Raw genomic sequence first — 15,532 nt, 5'->3', positions numbered from 1 at the left:
AAAATGACATTTATTTAACAAAACAGTTTTCATAAAGCCAACCTAGACAGCCCTCATTTTATTCCCTATCTTTATTAATTAAATCCTGCATTAGGTTTCCATTCACTTTCAATACTTACCTCAGCACTTACCAAACGTGTATTAAATGAGTTCAGAAGCCTACGAAAAATGCAAGTGAAAGCTCTTGGAATGCATAACCACAAAGACACAAAATGCAGATGTGTAAAGGCACACACAGGCAACCCTAATTCTGGAATTTCGTAATATATGAAATTTTTTTTCTTCATGAACACTGAAACACTGGCTTTCAATGTACTATCTTTAAGATAGGTAGAAACAGAAACAGATACCCTTCCACCCCCATTAACTAATGCCATATGTGAGGATTTTGTTAATTATCTCAATTGTGTTTATTTTTAGAACCAGCTGATTAGTGGGTGAGGTTCACTGGGGTTTGGGGTTTTCTGTTTGTTTTTTTTTAGTGCATCTGCTTTTTCAGAGAATTAACCGAAAAAGCCCCCAGAATCTGCAGTTTTCATGTTCATGCCTACCAAGGGACAGCCCTCCCTGGAGTGCTACAATCAGTTTGTCCCTGTTTAAGAAAAGGGAAAACAACTGCTGGGGATTTCTCATGAGCTTGGGCCCCAATTCTGTGCTGTTTGTGCTGACAAATGATCATATCCCAGACCACAGATGCTATACGACTTCCATTTATCTCTGTGATTTATGTCAAGTCAGAATAGTAAAATTAAAACCTACAAACAGATACTAGTTTGTTCTTTCTTTAAGCGTGGGAGCCATCAGGTCCCAGGTGGGGCATCTGACATGGCAGGCCCCACAGTCCCAGGCTGCAGCAGAGCAGAGCGCTCTTTCGCAGGAGCCCCTTGACGACAAAGATCAACAAGGAGGCACAATCCCCAAATATAGTAATAATAACAACAACAATAATAAAAACCACCCGCCAAAAAAAACCCAAAACAACAAAACACAGACACAAAACACCCCACACCTATTTGGGCATATTGAAAGAGACCCTATATTTTAAGAGGATTCTAACAACACTCATATTTTGCCTTCACATCTCAACATCTGCCATTTGTTGATCTTGAATCATGTTTAAAACACTAATAAACTCAGTCATCCAGCATCAAGAAACTATATTTCTTACATTGGAAGGTCAGAGAAACCTACTCCGAAAACAAGACTTTTCTGAATTCAAGAGAGAGAATAAAAATCCCTTCAAAAGGAGGAATTCCTAAAGTCCTCTTCTCCAAACATTACAACACATCTGTAACTCGACAGATCTCTTTCACACAGTTTCAGGTCATGGTTCTGCAAATATTTACAAAAATGCTCTCTTGTCTCAGGTGACAAATTCAAGCTGAATTAATCGAACAAGTAGAGAGAGTCCCATGCACAACAGCTCACAAGACTGCACCCTGTAGATAAAACACGTCATGTCACACATCCTCTGACTTTGCCATGGATGTTGTGGGTGACCTTGGGGAAATCATCTTTGCTTCATCAGTAAGTGAAGAAAAATATTACTTCTTCATTCCCATCTTTATTCCCCTCTTTAAATTGGAGATTGACAGTGACAGTCCCTGAAGTGTATTTATGAGACAGAATACACTGCCGTGTTAACCAGATCGCAGTCACATTTGTACAACCCACTGGTATAACCAGAGCAGACAAATCTGAGCTCAGCTAATCCAGATGCTGTGGTTTAGAGCTACAGTCTTTCCTGTAAAGCAGTAGGCAGGTTCTGCCCACAGAGCCTCTGGACTGAGAGGAATGGGTTTTGGAGTGCTGAGAAGCACAGGAACATCATACTAGTGGGAGGCGTCCCTGCCCACGGCAGGGGGGTTGGACCTAGATGATCTTTAAGGTCCCTTCCAACCCGAACCATTCTATGATTCTATGATCATACGCAGCTCAACAGGTCCAGAGAAGGGGTGCACGAAGAGACAATTACAACTGCATTTGCAGCTCAGATAATTTAGGCCCTGTTAACGGCAGCTGCAAAACCAAGAGCTATTTATTAACTGTATTTCACTGGGCCAAAGGAATAGATTAGGGATAAAAGACAGTAGAAACAACTAGTTCTATCAGCCCTGTGGCTCTAATTCGGACCCATTGCCTTCATATTATAAATACGTTCTCTGAGATCACATCAGCAAGCGCCAGTTTGCAGCACGTGCTGTTTATCGCAGTGTCAGCATAGTAAGGAAAAAGAATCCAAAGAAACCTTCCATCTGCCAAATGGCTTTAGGATACTCCAGAGCTCAGTTCCTCACCAATAGCTTGGGATGCAATCTTAGGAAAAAGCGGCAGATGACTAACAGGAGCTGTGGCAAAGAACAACAGCTCAGTTCAGGCTGGGCTGGCAAGCATCAGGTGCATGCTGGAACCTCTGCTTCATCAGCCTATCACACATTTGATGAATAAGAAGAAAACAAAATACTGTGGAATTCCCTTTAGGATCAAATGAAATAAGAAATGAAGGCAAAAATCAAAATCACTTTGGACCACAGTTCTTCCCTGAGGCTCCAACCACAGCTGAGGAATTCTCTTTGGAGATACGCGAGGCCAGGGCAGGGTTTGCTCTCAGTTACTCTCCAAGCGAGTAAGAAGAAATAAAAAGGAGGTCAAAGCTGTCTGTGCCCATTTAGGATCTACAACTTCTGTAAGAGGAGGTGTCACTCCCAATGTGCTAGCTAGTTTCCAGTCAGGTAGATGCATTCCTCTGCAATTTCAATATTAGAGTCACAATTAACTTCTTCCTTCATTAACCTGAACTGCAACGCAGCATTGCTCTCTGACAGCTCATAAACAGTTGCTGCGCTTCATCCCCAAGAAGCTGCACAGAAACAAACAAATGTAATTAGTTTTAGCTTTCAGAGCTTCTGACTCTCCAAATACCTCTGAACATTTCTCATTCTGATGGGCCAAGTTCAGGGGCGTGACTAGGTACGAGAGGTGCGGCATGCCCTTCACATTTATAGCTTCAGTGATTTGGACTGCCCCTCCGTTTTGACTCTGACAACTGGGAAACTAGTCTGCAAAACCTTTTCCTCAAAGCTCTTTAACTGAGCACTGTAAATTTATTTCTGCTTTATGCTGTTTGCAACTACTGTTCAAATCCCTTAGCTAAAAGTTCTATCTATAAATAAAATCTCTAATGTTTCAGTTCTGGTATAAGGGAAAAATAGGGGGAATCCTCATTTCAATCACTGCACCTAGGTGATATTTCTGTGCAGACAGTCAGAATAAAAGACTACAGACCTTTTAATTCTTCAAGTTATCACTTACAACAACGATGGATGGTAACAGTGCACGAGAAAAAGCTAAAGACTACTGCATCCAATTGAATTGCAAAGCAAATTCATGAAGGTATTTCCAAGACATCAGAACTGTCACCCCAGATCTTAAATGCAATCAGGACCTCCCGTTTATCCACATCTCATCTGAGCAATACTATATACAGGCAAGTGCTTTTTGGTTTGATTTTGTCAGAGTTGTCTTTCTCTTCCTTTTTCCCTTCTTTTTCTTTTAAATGCTTTTTAACTCCATCCTCTCAACCTCCACAGGAATCCCAAGGGTAGAGATAAAAGTTTCATAGTGAAAACTGGGTTTTCAACTAAATAACACCTTCATCAAGAATACGCACTCTTCACAGAACATTTCATGGAAAAAGTAATACATTAAATTTATGGTTCAAAAACAACTCCTTGAGATTCCAAATGGCACCTCAGTGCCTGAAAGGAGCAGTCGTTCAGATATATGGAACGTCTGTTCTCATCTTCTTTCTGCACCCTTTGGAAGGACTTTGCATCCTTCTGTGAGGCATCAATTCTAAAATGAATCCTGTTATTGACAACCAAGAAGAAAGCAAACATTCTTGGGGTATAGGGCATCTTACCCAGCAGACCAACTCATGCTAGAAAATAGGGACTCATGGCACTTCAGCTCCAAACAGTGCCATTCTGAAGAGCAGGCAGTTAGTCAAAGAATCACAGGCTTAATTTTTTTGTGGAAATTATGCAATTTTCTAACAGAAAGTTTTCAACAATGAAAAAGAAAAAAAAAATGGGATAGAAGAAAACGGGAATTTAAAAAGTCAAGAGAAATGTTCTTATTAAAATAGAAGAGACTTTTTCCCTGAGTGCTTTGGAAGAAATAAACAATTCTAATTCCCAGAGTACTGTGAAAATCCGCCTCTAGTAAAATGTAACTAACGCCCAAAATATAGCATTAAACTAAAGGTCAGCAGGGAACTGAGATCTCTGCCCAGCAGCAAGTAAAAAGCCTTTTGTCATATCCCTAAAGACAGACAAGAGGCTATAGGGTAGAAAAGCCAAAGCTATGCATTTTGCAAGTCTCAGCTTTTCAGAGCACTCAACCATCTGCCCTTAAATCCCATTCAACTGTAAGGAAGGGGTGCTGCTAAACAAATATCAAAGTTTCTCCTTTCTAAAGTTCGCCACAGAATTATCAGGCTTGTTGCAACCTGTTGTGTTAACCAGGCAAAGCAAATGCTTCTTGTGGTCTCCCAGGCAAACAACCGGGTGGGCAGATGCACTGAAGGGGAAGATGTGCCCTGGAATACACTGTGCCTGTTAGAGCATCTTCACGGTGGTAGAAGTGTCAAAACTGCAGGCACTTGGCTTCTCACCAGGGCTCAAAACATTAACTCTTAAAAAAACCATAGCCCCTAGGACTTCAGAGTTGTCTGACTGCTAGGTCTAATGATCACCTGGAATTTCATAGTATTAATGAGAACTCAATGCAGATTTTCCTGATCCATATGCAAGTCTCTAGTGTGCGAGGGAAAGAAGCAGCAGCCCAAACATCTGCAGGAGAGCAGATACAAGCCTGGCAGTGTCAGCTCCCAGCAGCAGAGGCTGTATGCACAGTTGCAAAGTGTTGTGAAACCCTGAGCTTGTTAGCTCTTAGGAGAAGGGAATTAGCAGGGCAACTGCTCCACAGGAAGATGAAGTACTCCCTGGCTCTCAGCAGGAACTGTTTCAGCTCCGGTGCAGCCAGAGGCTATGGATTCACAATGGGCTGCAGTCTGCTTGACTGTTTCCTTATGTTGGCACTCTAGGGTGGTCTCATTTCAAATTGTGTATGCTCTCAGCTGACCTAGCTGGCCCTGGTGACTAGCAACAATACTTGAGAGGCAAGAGGAATCATAGCTGGGTAGAAGTATTCTTGGCAACTTCCTTTGGTATCCGCATGTTGTTATATTGATTTAATTATAACTGCAAACCTCAAATTACACAATGGCAAGGTGCATTTTCCAAATACTCTCTTATATCTTTCCATTTCTAGGGAATGGACACCCCTTATTCTCAGCTCCAAAACCAGCCATCAGCAGGTTGGGTCAACAGCTGGGAGCAGGCGCCCTGGGACCCAGCCCTGCCTCTGCCGAGCACCACGTGGGGACACAGACAAAGCCACCTCAGCTCAGTCTTGGCTACAAAGCTTTGTCCCTTGGTTAACTGTGCATGAGCAGGGCTGATATCTCCCAGTGGCAACGTGTAAAACCAAGAAACACCCATAGAGTAAATCCGGTCTTTAAGTGCCAAACACCAGCACAGCCAAGAGGTACCCAGTGAGAACTGAGGCTGTCCTGGATTTATCACCATGATAAAACAGAGAGATTGTGTTTCTTCACCTCTTTCCTCTTCAGGCACAAAGACACGATCTCTCCACAGTGATTTTTGCCCACTGATAAACACTAGTGACTGATATGTTTCCCTGAGGAGCAAAGGGCAGGACTGAGGGATCAGCTGCTTCCAGGCTGCTCCAGCATTTTCTGGTCTGCTGGGTCAGGAAAGACATTTCAATACTCATCAGGATGCCAAATACAGATGGGGTAATATTCAACAGCCTGATGGGGCTCTCCAGTTAGAGATGAGAGACACATGAGAGCAGCTTAGAAGGAAGCCTAAAGAGAGCATGATATGAATAAAATTGACTAAATACATAATTCAAACGAAACAAGAGTTTTTAGCTTAAAACGGGAAGGCCAACTGGGGACTTGCTTTTCCCATCAATGTTACATAGCAGGTGCTCAGACATTAACTTTGGGGTTTTTTTCTGTCCCCAACGAAGAAAATTAAATAATTTAAGGCCTCAAGAGCCATTTGGTCATCAAGTCTTGATGACGCTTGTTAGCACATGTTTCAGAATTTCACCAAATCATTCCTACATTAACCTTAATATTTCTTCTAGAAAGGAATCCACTTTGCAAGAAGAGGGTGTCAGAATGCCGTCATTCAGGAAAGGAAGGTGTGCATCAGGTGTGGCTTTCTTGGGACCAAGAGAAGGGGAATAACACAGCCTTCCAAACCATGGGTTGTAGCCACGCCTCATCCAGCTGCTCAGCCTCTGCATTTCAACTCTGGCCTCATGTGATGCCCCATATTGCAATAAGGAGAGATGTTGGTATTGAGAAATCAGTGTCCCACCATGACCTGGCACAGCACTGAGCAGAGAAATACAGCAGGAGCTGCCAAAAAGCCTACAATATTGCCATCAAAATTTTCAAAAAAGAAACTGGAAACAAAAAGGTTTTCTTTTAAAAGAAGAAAGAAAAAAGCCAGCATTTAAATCCTCTTGCCTCATAATTGAGCCTAGTCTTATGCCACAATTCAGGTAAATGCTGTTTATATAACTGGCATTTGTCTGAATGCATAATTCCTATTTAACAGCTGAAGAGAGGCATTTTGGGTCTTCAAAGAAATTTGACAGGTAATTCCCACTGTAGTTCTGCAGGGTAGCTGAGAGGTAATTATCCTTCTCACTAGTAAATCAATTAGAAATGAATGTATGGAAAGCTTTTCCCCTCCTCCAAGTAACTGCTAATCCTCTAAGCGCTAATGAGCAGACAGGACTAGCAACAGTGTGCAAACCCATCAAAAATCAACAGGAGCTTGCGAGGCACACAGGGTCCGATCACCACCTGAGAGCTAATGCCTCAGGAGAAAATATCTTGCCTGGAAAGGGTCTGTGCGGTTCACCGTGTGTGCCCAGGCCCTCTGCACATGTGTCACTTTTGGTATCTCCCTCCCTGTCTATTGCCTTAAACAAAGACCTATTTTTGAGACTCACAAGAGATCATGGCATTGTGTTCAATTAGCCAGAAGTTGTGCTCTAAGAGGTGAAACACAAGGGATCTAGACTTTCTCTACTGGGGTGCAACTGATTCACCTCACCTACTGCTTTGTGACTCATTACTGGTGGTTGTCCTCAGGAGCTCTGCAAAACCACGATGCTTACTCTGCAGGCCACTGTAACAATATTCACCCAGAGAGACTTGGAGAAGATTACAACTCAAGTGCATTTTTTGCAGTGCACAAACGCATGAACCTGCAAGGGGTGGGTGGACAATAAACCTGATATTGAATTTGACAAATCCCAGATGTTCCAATCCAATGACACCTTCTCCAGGCATTTTTCAAATGCTGCGTGGATGTTTGGAATTGCTTTGACGGTCAACAATGCAGAGTCAGCTCTGGATTCGGCCAAACCAGCTGTTTAACCATGCATAGTAACAGTGCCCATATATTTAGCAGAGAGAGAACGAATGAAAACAAGTTGTTCCCACAGCATCCAGCACTGAAGCTGCTTTCCTATGGGTTTTCCTTGCAGCTCGTCTCTCCATTTCAAAAGATTTTTCAGAAGGGAGGAGAACAGGGAAGACAGACAGATAGGGCAGGTCCAGAAATCATTTCCTTAAGATATAAGACAAAAAAAAAATTTAAAAAATTGTAATCTGAAATAAGAAAACAGCAGGTAAAGATAGGTCTGCATGCCACTATATAATGAAATACAGGTGTTATTAAAAAAAAAGGAGAGAAAAGATTGCTAATCTGTAAAGCTTGATAGCTTGAGAAATTGCTAGAACATAATCATATATCCTAGTACTCTGATTTGTGAGGGAGACTTTACACTACTGACGTAGGATTTGTAACTGAGCATATTGCCTCTGATTTTAGGTGGGCAGAGTTGCTTTGGAAACAGAATGAAGAAGAATTAACTCTTCAGTACCCACCATATTGGATATGGGAGGGCTGCAAAGGCCAAGAGAGCTTGCTACAAAACATCTTCATTCCATTTTGCTCAGAAAAAAGTAGTCAAGGAAGTTGTCACAATAATTCAGCTTCTGCATCAGAAAAAAATATAAGCTGACCCCTGCTCACTGCATTCTTGCTCTCCTCTATACAACCCAAACACACACACATTGTTGCTGATAGTAATGAGAGCTATGACTGCCTTAAGGTTGCATACATCAAAATAAACATTAATCCTGAAACCTCTGTAGACTGACCAGTGATGGAAAACACAATAGTAGTAATAAGAACAGTACAAGTAGCAAAATACTAGTTTGGAAACCTATTGATGGAGACAGGAGATGGGCAGTTTGGAAGCAATCAAGTCGAATGGGCTGCACCCCATCCAAACACAACTCCACTGCCAGCAATTAGCTACATGCTGCAGCCTTCCCACGTTGATTTCTGTGGGTAGCTGAAAGCGTCTTTGTCCCACTGCCTCCCTTCAATCAACACAGGCAATAATTTTAAACCAAAAAGGCACTGAATAGTAACTCCTGGGCTGCGCTCTGTGAGCCAGCTGCAACCCTAATTGCATCACGTGGGATGCGTGAGCAGGGGGTTTGAAAGCTGTGACCTCATCTTCTCTCCTACACACTCAAATCAAATCTTAGGTCCCCCACCCACTCTCCCAGGCATATTCTGCTTTCAGCCCCCTTGCATGATGTAACCAATGAAAATGTCATTTACATCTTTACCTCCAACTTCTAACTAGGGAAAGCATGAAGGGGAAAAGAGTCAAATGGAGAAATAAATGCCTTTTACTCCATATTTCTCATAATAAGGAGACAGAGAAGGCAGGGAGAGGCACATTAGCCAAAGTCAGTGTAAGCAAGAGTCCTAGAGATGTTTGTGTGACTTCAGCTTCTTTTAAAGGTGTAACCCTCAGAAGCGAAGAAAAGCAAACCTTTTATATCTCTAACACATTCAGCAGGAGATTAAGGACTCCATCCCTATCACAAAAACAGGCATAATTCTACTGGATTCTATGGAATTGCACTAGTGCAATTTAGACAACAAATTCAAGCTCTTGTGAATTACCAACGGATTTCACTTTAGGATCATAATTCCTCTCAGAATGAACAGAATGCCGTAATTTTGTTTCTATAGCTACCAGTTCGATGGCTCTCCTTACCTTCCTCTTGTTAGTGGGACTGACGTAAAGGTAGCTCAGCACAGTCTTCAGGCCTACTTTGTCATTTAGCTTTTCATAGGTAGTCCCATAGTCTGTTGACCTGGAGAAAAGAGGAGACAAAGAGAGTTTATGTGGTTATTAGAGCTCTGGGAAGGAAATAACTGTGTGAACAGATGCTCAAAGTTACAGCTTGAGCATTATTACCCTTAAAACCCAAGCTTTCATGTTTCATTCAGGGTGGTTGTCAGAAAAGAGAAGAAAACTTGAGCTCTTTGAGGCAGGGTCTATCTCGGCATCAACTGATCCTAAGCACCTGGGGAGCTGTGGTGCACCCATGAAGGTGGACTTTGGGGGCAGACTCTGCTCTCATGTGCCAGTGCGGGGTTGCAAATGATATTTACCTGACAGGACACTGATCTCAGCAGCACACTTAGCACAAATTCTCATTTCAGAGAAATCCAACAGAAAAATCCAAATTAAAACCATCAACAACAGTTTTATTTAAGTAGGTTGATTTTTGACTTGGAGATGGGGATTTAAATGTGGCTCAGAATTGTAACAGCTGAACTCATGTCTAGATAAAAATGTACCTAAACTGGCATCTTGAGTCCTCAGTCACCCCCATCCTACTTTGTGCCAGGCATTTAATTTTTCTGCGTTCCAGAGACAGATTCAGGCCCCTACACTAGCAAATCCCACCCGGAGGAGCAGATGATCTGGGGGTGGCATTACCCATTCGTGACTGGGGAAAAGGGCTGCTTCGTCACAGAGGGTTTTCTGTAGCGTCCTCCTCCTCATTTGTGGGCATGTTTGAAACCTCACTTTGCCCTGCTTGTTTCTCTGATGTTTTCATACTCTGATTTTCCTAACAAACAAGATTTTTCCTACCAGAACAAAACAGCTACCTAGTACAGGATCCCACGCCTGGCAGGTGATCAGCACCAGCTTGCTTTAGCATGGGTTTTACAACCTGCATGAAAAGCCCACCCACCCCATCCAAAGAGCGGGGAGAGCCTGGCTGCTGACCCTACACAGCTTCTATCATATGGACAGAGCAAATACAACCCTTAACAGGTGGACAAGGAAAGTCCCTCACAAAAAACCTACCTGGACATACCTATGATTTTATTAAGATGAGAATTCATGACCCCTGCGCTCCTCTCTAATCACGCTTTTTACTGAACAGATGATTAGAGAACATGTAGTACTGCAGCACCTTTCCCAGTAACTAGCTCCAGTAATTTTCTGATTTTCTGAGTTCAACAAGCCTCCAGCATCTGCAGCTTTGTGGTTCTGCCTGAGACCAATCCTCTGCTCCTTGTCTGTCTGGCAGAGAAATGGCCCAAGTCACCCTTCTGGCATCAGAGTAAACAGTGCCCAGTGGCTCGAGGCTCCCACTCAAGTGGCTGCAGAAAGAGATGCCAGAATCTGCACCCAGCTCCACTGCTTTCCTTGCTGCTTAGTGGAGTCCAGAACGACATGGAAAGGGCCAGGCCGCAAAACCAGCCTGCTGATTTCAGGCTTCCAAGTAGTAAGACCCATGAAGTCAAAAGCTTGTTTTATCACTGATGTGGCTCCAACACAATTGCTTCTGTGCATCTGTCAAGCACAATTCCTAAATGTTTTGCAAACTGGTTCTTTCCTTAAATGGGCTGAACCAACCTTCCTCCTTTGAACACTCAGGAGTCAGGGGTGTTTCAAGTCCTGAACAACTTCTTTATGTTCTGGTTTAGCTCTCTAATACTAAAATAGAGCTAATACTAGCTCTATTTACACTTAATAATCATTTGTATTCGTGCATAGTATTGATACTCACTGGGCTTCCCAGAGATGCCCCAAAAGATATTACAACGGCGTACCGTATTTCCATAGCACTTTCCCATCCAAAGAATCTGAAGCTCTTGTCTCACTAGGTATCAATACCACACAAAAACCTAGCAGCTTTCCCCCTCCATCCAAGCTTGAAACTGAAACAGCTTGATTAATAAAACTGAATAATCCAGGCCAATTAATTCCACTGCACGCAAATTCAACAGGTCAGGAATCCTCAAGTAACACTAAACTCTAAGCAGAGGGTAACATGCAGAGGGCAAGCACTGAGGTTCTTCCTTGATCTCACCCTTCCAATAGTACTGAAGCTCCGAACAAGCCACATTCGTGACTACACACGTACCAGCCACCAGCCAGGCAAAGAGATCATTGGTTTCAATCAGCATTCAAAGAGAATACAAATAACAGTTTAATATTCTGACAGAGCTACTTTGGTTTTGTTCTCCGAGTCATTTTCAGATCTCCCAAAATGCTTTGCACTTCTAAAGATGCAGGCTGGATGCCCTAATGACTCTCTCTCATTAAACCATTATCACTCATTGCATTTGCCCTTTCAAAGAATAGCTAGAAAGGAAGTAGGATCATTATTTCGTTAGCTTCTCTAAGGCTTTCTTTATTATCATGACAGTCACCACTGGCTTCACAGAAACGTCTCAAAGGATATCACAATAATATACTGTATTTCCATAGCACTTTCCCATCCAAAGAATCTGAAGCTTTTGTCTCGTGTTAATCCATTCAAACTAACAAAGTCCCAAGGGCCATACTGGGAAATATTATCTCTATTCTAGAGATGAAGAAACTGAAAGCTTGCATAGGTAATGGTTCATTTTTTCAAAACCAGGCATCTACAATTAGCCATTTCAGCTTCTATAATCATCTAGTGTATGGCTCGATACTCAAACCTGCTAAACCCTTACCGCCAAGCTGCCTAATTTGAAAACAAGTATTTACAACAACAACAAAAAAATGTCGGCAGCCTAATTTTAGCAATCCAAGCCTGAACATTTGAAGATATGTGACCCACAGGCAGAACAGAAAAGTTCTAGCTCAACTTTTAATCTTAACTTGAACCCTCCTCCTTTACTAATTACTTATCTTTGCAGTTAAAGACTTCTAACTGCAAATTAACTAGCCCACATGTCCTTACAGTTGCTTGACACTACAAGCAGACCGGATACCATGTTTTCTCCCATTCCTCTGGTCAGAATAGGATACACTTCAAATCACATTATTAAAAAAGTGGAGGGGAAGAAAGGTTGTAGTTACAGCAAAATGACAAAGGACTCAGTGATACAACAGATCCTTCCCATGAGTCACACACCAAATCACAGAATGGTTTGGATTGGAAGGGACCTTAAAGATCACCTAGTTCCAAACCCCGGCCATGGGCAGGGACACCTCCCACTAGACTGGGCTGCTCAAAGCCTCATCCAGCCTGGCCTTGAACGTTTCCAGGGATGGGGCATTGACAACTTCCCTGAGCAAGATTGCTTCTAACCACACACACACATGTGTATAGTGTTATTAACAATGCTTTCATAAAACAAATTGTTGTACCTCGTTACACCCCTGGTAGCACAGAAACTGTCACACTGGGGAATGGACTCTCGGTGTATATATTCAAAGCCTGTAAAAAGCTCAGTCCATGCATTTTGTCCTGTGCGTCCTTATACTTTGATCTTACACCTTTCATTGTCCCATCTATCCTGCAAAGCAAGCTGCTGGCAACACCCCAAGAAAGGTTGCACAGCGAAAAGCAATAAAACTCAAGGGGTCATCCAGCCTTGAATGGACCTTTGCCTACTCCAATTCAGCTTTTTGGTTTTTATAATTATCAGTTCCTACCGGCCATGAGGAAGAATCTCTTTTTTGCTAGTCTTGGTTAACATGAAGAAAGACTTGATCCAGTCTAACACAAGTGTCATATTCGTATAACCAAATAAATGCAGGCTTTCCTTGAACAGGCTGTGGCACGAAATTCTACACGTTCCCTTTGGAAAAGCAAGGTTTATAATGTAATTCATTTACTGGGAGGCTGCAAATTCTCCCATAATCATATTCTATTATAAACAGTTGGGAAAGAAAATCACCTGCTTGATTCCACTGCCCTTCCCTTGACGGGCTGTGGATGTGTTTTAACCATTGCTGCAAGTGCTGTCCCACAGGCTGGCAGAGCAGGGCTTACGGGGAACACCCAGACAGAGAAGCTTTTCTCTGCCAAACCTGGTCATAACTCAGTGCACGGAGAGCTAACAAAATCCATGTTTAATACTGTGATAAGAATTGCTCATCCCAGGGATATGAAGTAGAGGCGTGGAGAGGCAGAGAGAATGCCATCTGAATAGCTTTTAGAGAGGTCCTTCCTTCAGATGGTTTCCATCTCAGGGCTTTGTCAGACAGAGAAAGGTTTTGTTTGTTCGTAGTCTCAACTATGGAGATAGGGTATAAAATATGTATCAGTCTCTGAGGTTAAAAAGGGCTGCAAACGCTGGCACTGGATGGCTGGGAGGGACACGTCAACCTCCTGGAGTGTACATGTGCCACCAACTCCCCTGTCAGGGGGTTTCTCCTCTGCGCCTGCAACTCTCCCCGACTGTGTGTGGAGAAGGAGCAGGTATGGTTTTGATTTTAGATTCTCAGCCTTTTTCCTAAAATACTAAAACTTATGCATTCATCACCAGATCAGAGTCCCGCTACACACACACCCGCAGCCCCAGGTTGGGAACTGCATGGGGGCACAGCTCCGCTTAAATGAGCAGAATATCCCGATTTCTGTGCACTTCAGAGAGCAAGAGCAACACACACAGCCCAGATTAACATTTGCTTCTCTTCTCACGTGCCTGCAAACTGTCTGCCTGCAGTGTGCCTGTTTCACCATACCCCCCAAACAACTTCTTGTTTTTACCCATTGGCCAATTTTCTCCCAGTTTGACAGAGAAACAAAAACCCGAGAGGAACAAAGTTTCTATAAGTTTCATGAAAACCAGCAGCCAGCAAAAGGAGAGCAAACTTATTAGCGCTCAGAGAAAAGCTGCAGCATGAAACCAAATCCCATGAGACATGAGAGCAGGCACATCTCTCTGAACATCCAGCTGCAGGAAAACATTCAAACACAGCTCACATATTCATACACTACAAAGAACCCAACTGCACAACACAAGAAGTCAGGCTGCCAAACTTCCATTGCTTGTGAAACAATTTGTTTCTGCCTCTCCCTTCCCCTTCCTCGCCCTCAAATTACCCTCCCTGAGATAAAGGCCTTCCTAAAGTTATGACACACTGAGAAGAGACTCCTACAGAGTCGGAGTCCGGCTTGACCACCCCCTGCAGTAGCCCCAGCTCTAAACCCCTTTGCCCAACTACCCTAATGACCATAAGTGGTTCAGGACTCAGGCAAAAGCTGGCTCAGCGCTAACCCCACCACACTGCTTTGCGCCAACAGTCCTAAATCAGGAACCAGTCCAACCACACAGGCACCGTGTGGGAAGCTGGTCCCACTAACTGACAGGCAGGGCAGAGGGCTGCTCCTCTTCAAAAGGGTATCAGCCAGTTAGCATGATCCGGCCTGGCCTCGCTGAACTCTCTGAAATTATTCCTTTTTTCCCTCGTTGAACATTTTAGACTAGTTCCTAGCTTGTGGCAACGATGGCTGTTGGTGGCTGAACATCCTCCACTCCCAAAGCATTTTTCATATTTAGATACAAGAGAAGCAACCTGTGCTCTCTTAGGGCTGATTATGAGCCCAGACAAAGCCAGAGTCTGCCTTGGTGTCCTGGTTCAGCCTCAGCTGGTGACAAAGAACCAGGCAGCCGCTCTCTCAATTCCCCCCGCAGCCATGGGGGAGAATCAGAAGAAAAAGGTAAAACTTGTGGGTTGAGACAGAAGCAGTTTAACAGAACGGCAAAGGGAACAGGAAAACAACAACAATAACACTGACAGAGGAATGCACAAACATGATCACTGTACCACTGCTCACTGACTGGACCCAGGATGCCCCAGCCCATTCCAAGCTGCGACTTCCCACCTCCTCCCCTGGCACATCCCGGCTATGTACTAGGCATGGCTCACATGGGGTGGAATACCTGTGTCCCTGCCAGAGCCTGGGGAAAATTAACCCTGTTTCCCCCAAGAACCGGGACACTTGGGCAGCCAAATGCCTGGGACAGAAACATGGAGTTGGCCCTGCAGCTAATCCAGTCCCAGCTGGAGCTCTGGAACGGCAGGGTGACCACTGCCACTGACAAGGCAGGGAATGGGTGCAAGTCAAGCAATGCTCGTCCAGAACCAGCAGACATGGTGCCACCCATCGCTGGCAGGCCAGCTCCCTGAGCGCTCCTCCTCTGCCTCTCTCTTCTTTCCCAACCTCATGGCAACCAGGGGAGTCCAGGTCCAGGTCCAGGTCCCGGCCTGCAACAGTGGAGCCTAATTTCACTTACAATGAGGC

General features: G+C 43.7%; 1 protein-coding gene across 1 annotated transcript in view; it reads right to left on the bottom strand.

Moving 5' to 3' along the window:
* Positions 1-15,532, bottom strand: part of SORCS3 (sortilin related VPS10 domain containing receptor 3) — a 303,634-nt gene that overhangs the window by 151,731 nt on the left and 136,371 nt on the right. Inside the window, exon 3 of the mRNA XM_074591880.1 lies at positions 9,256-9,355. Coding sequence (XP_074447981.1) covers positions 9,256-9,355 — 100 coding nt within the window. The remainder of the gene's footprint in view (positions 1-9,255; positions 9,356-15,532) is intronic.

Source organism: Larus michahellis, chromosome 6 (assembly GCF_964199755.1).
Source record: "Larus michahellis chromosome 6, bLarMic1.1, whole genome shotgun sequence".
NCBI classification, from domain to species: Eukaryota; Metazoa; Chordata; class Aves; order Charadriiformes; family Laridae; genus Larus; species Larus michahellis.
Note: the sequence above shows the minus strand (reverse complement) of the source record. Positions and strands in the feature narration are given on the sequence as shown.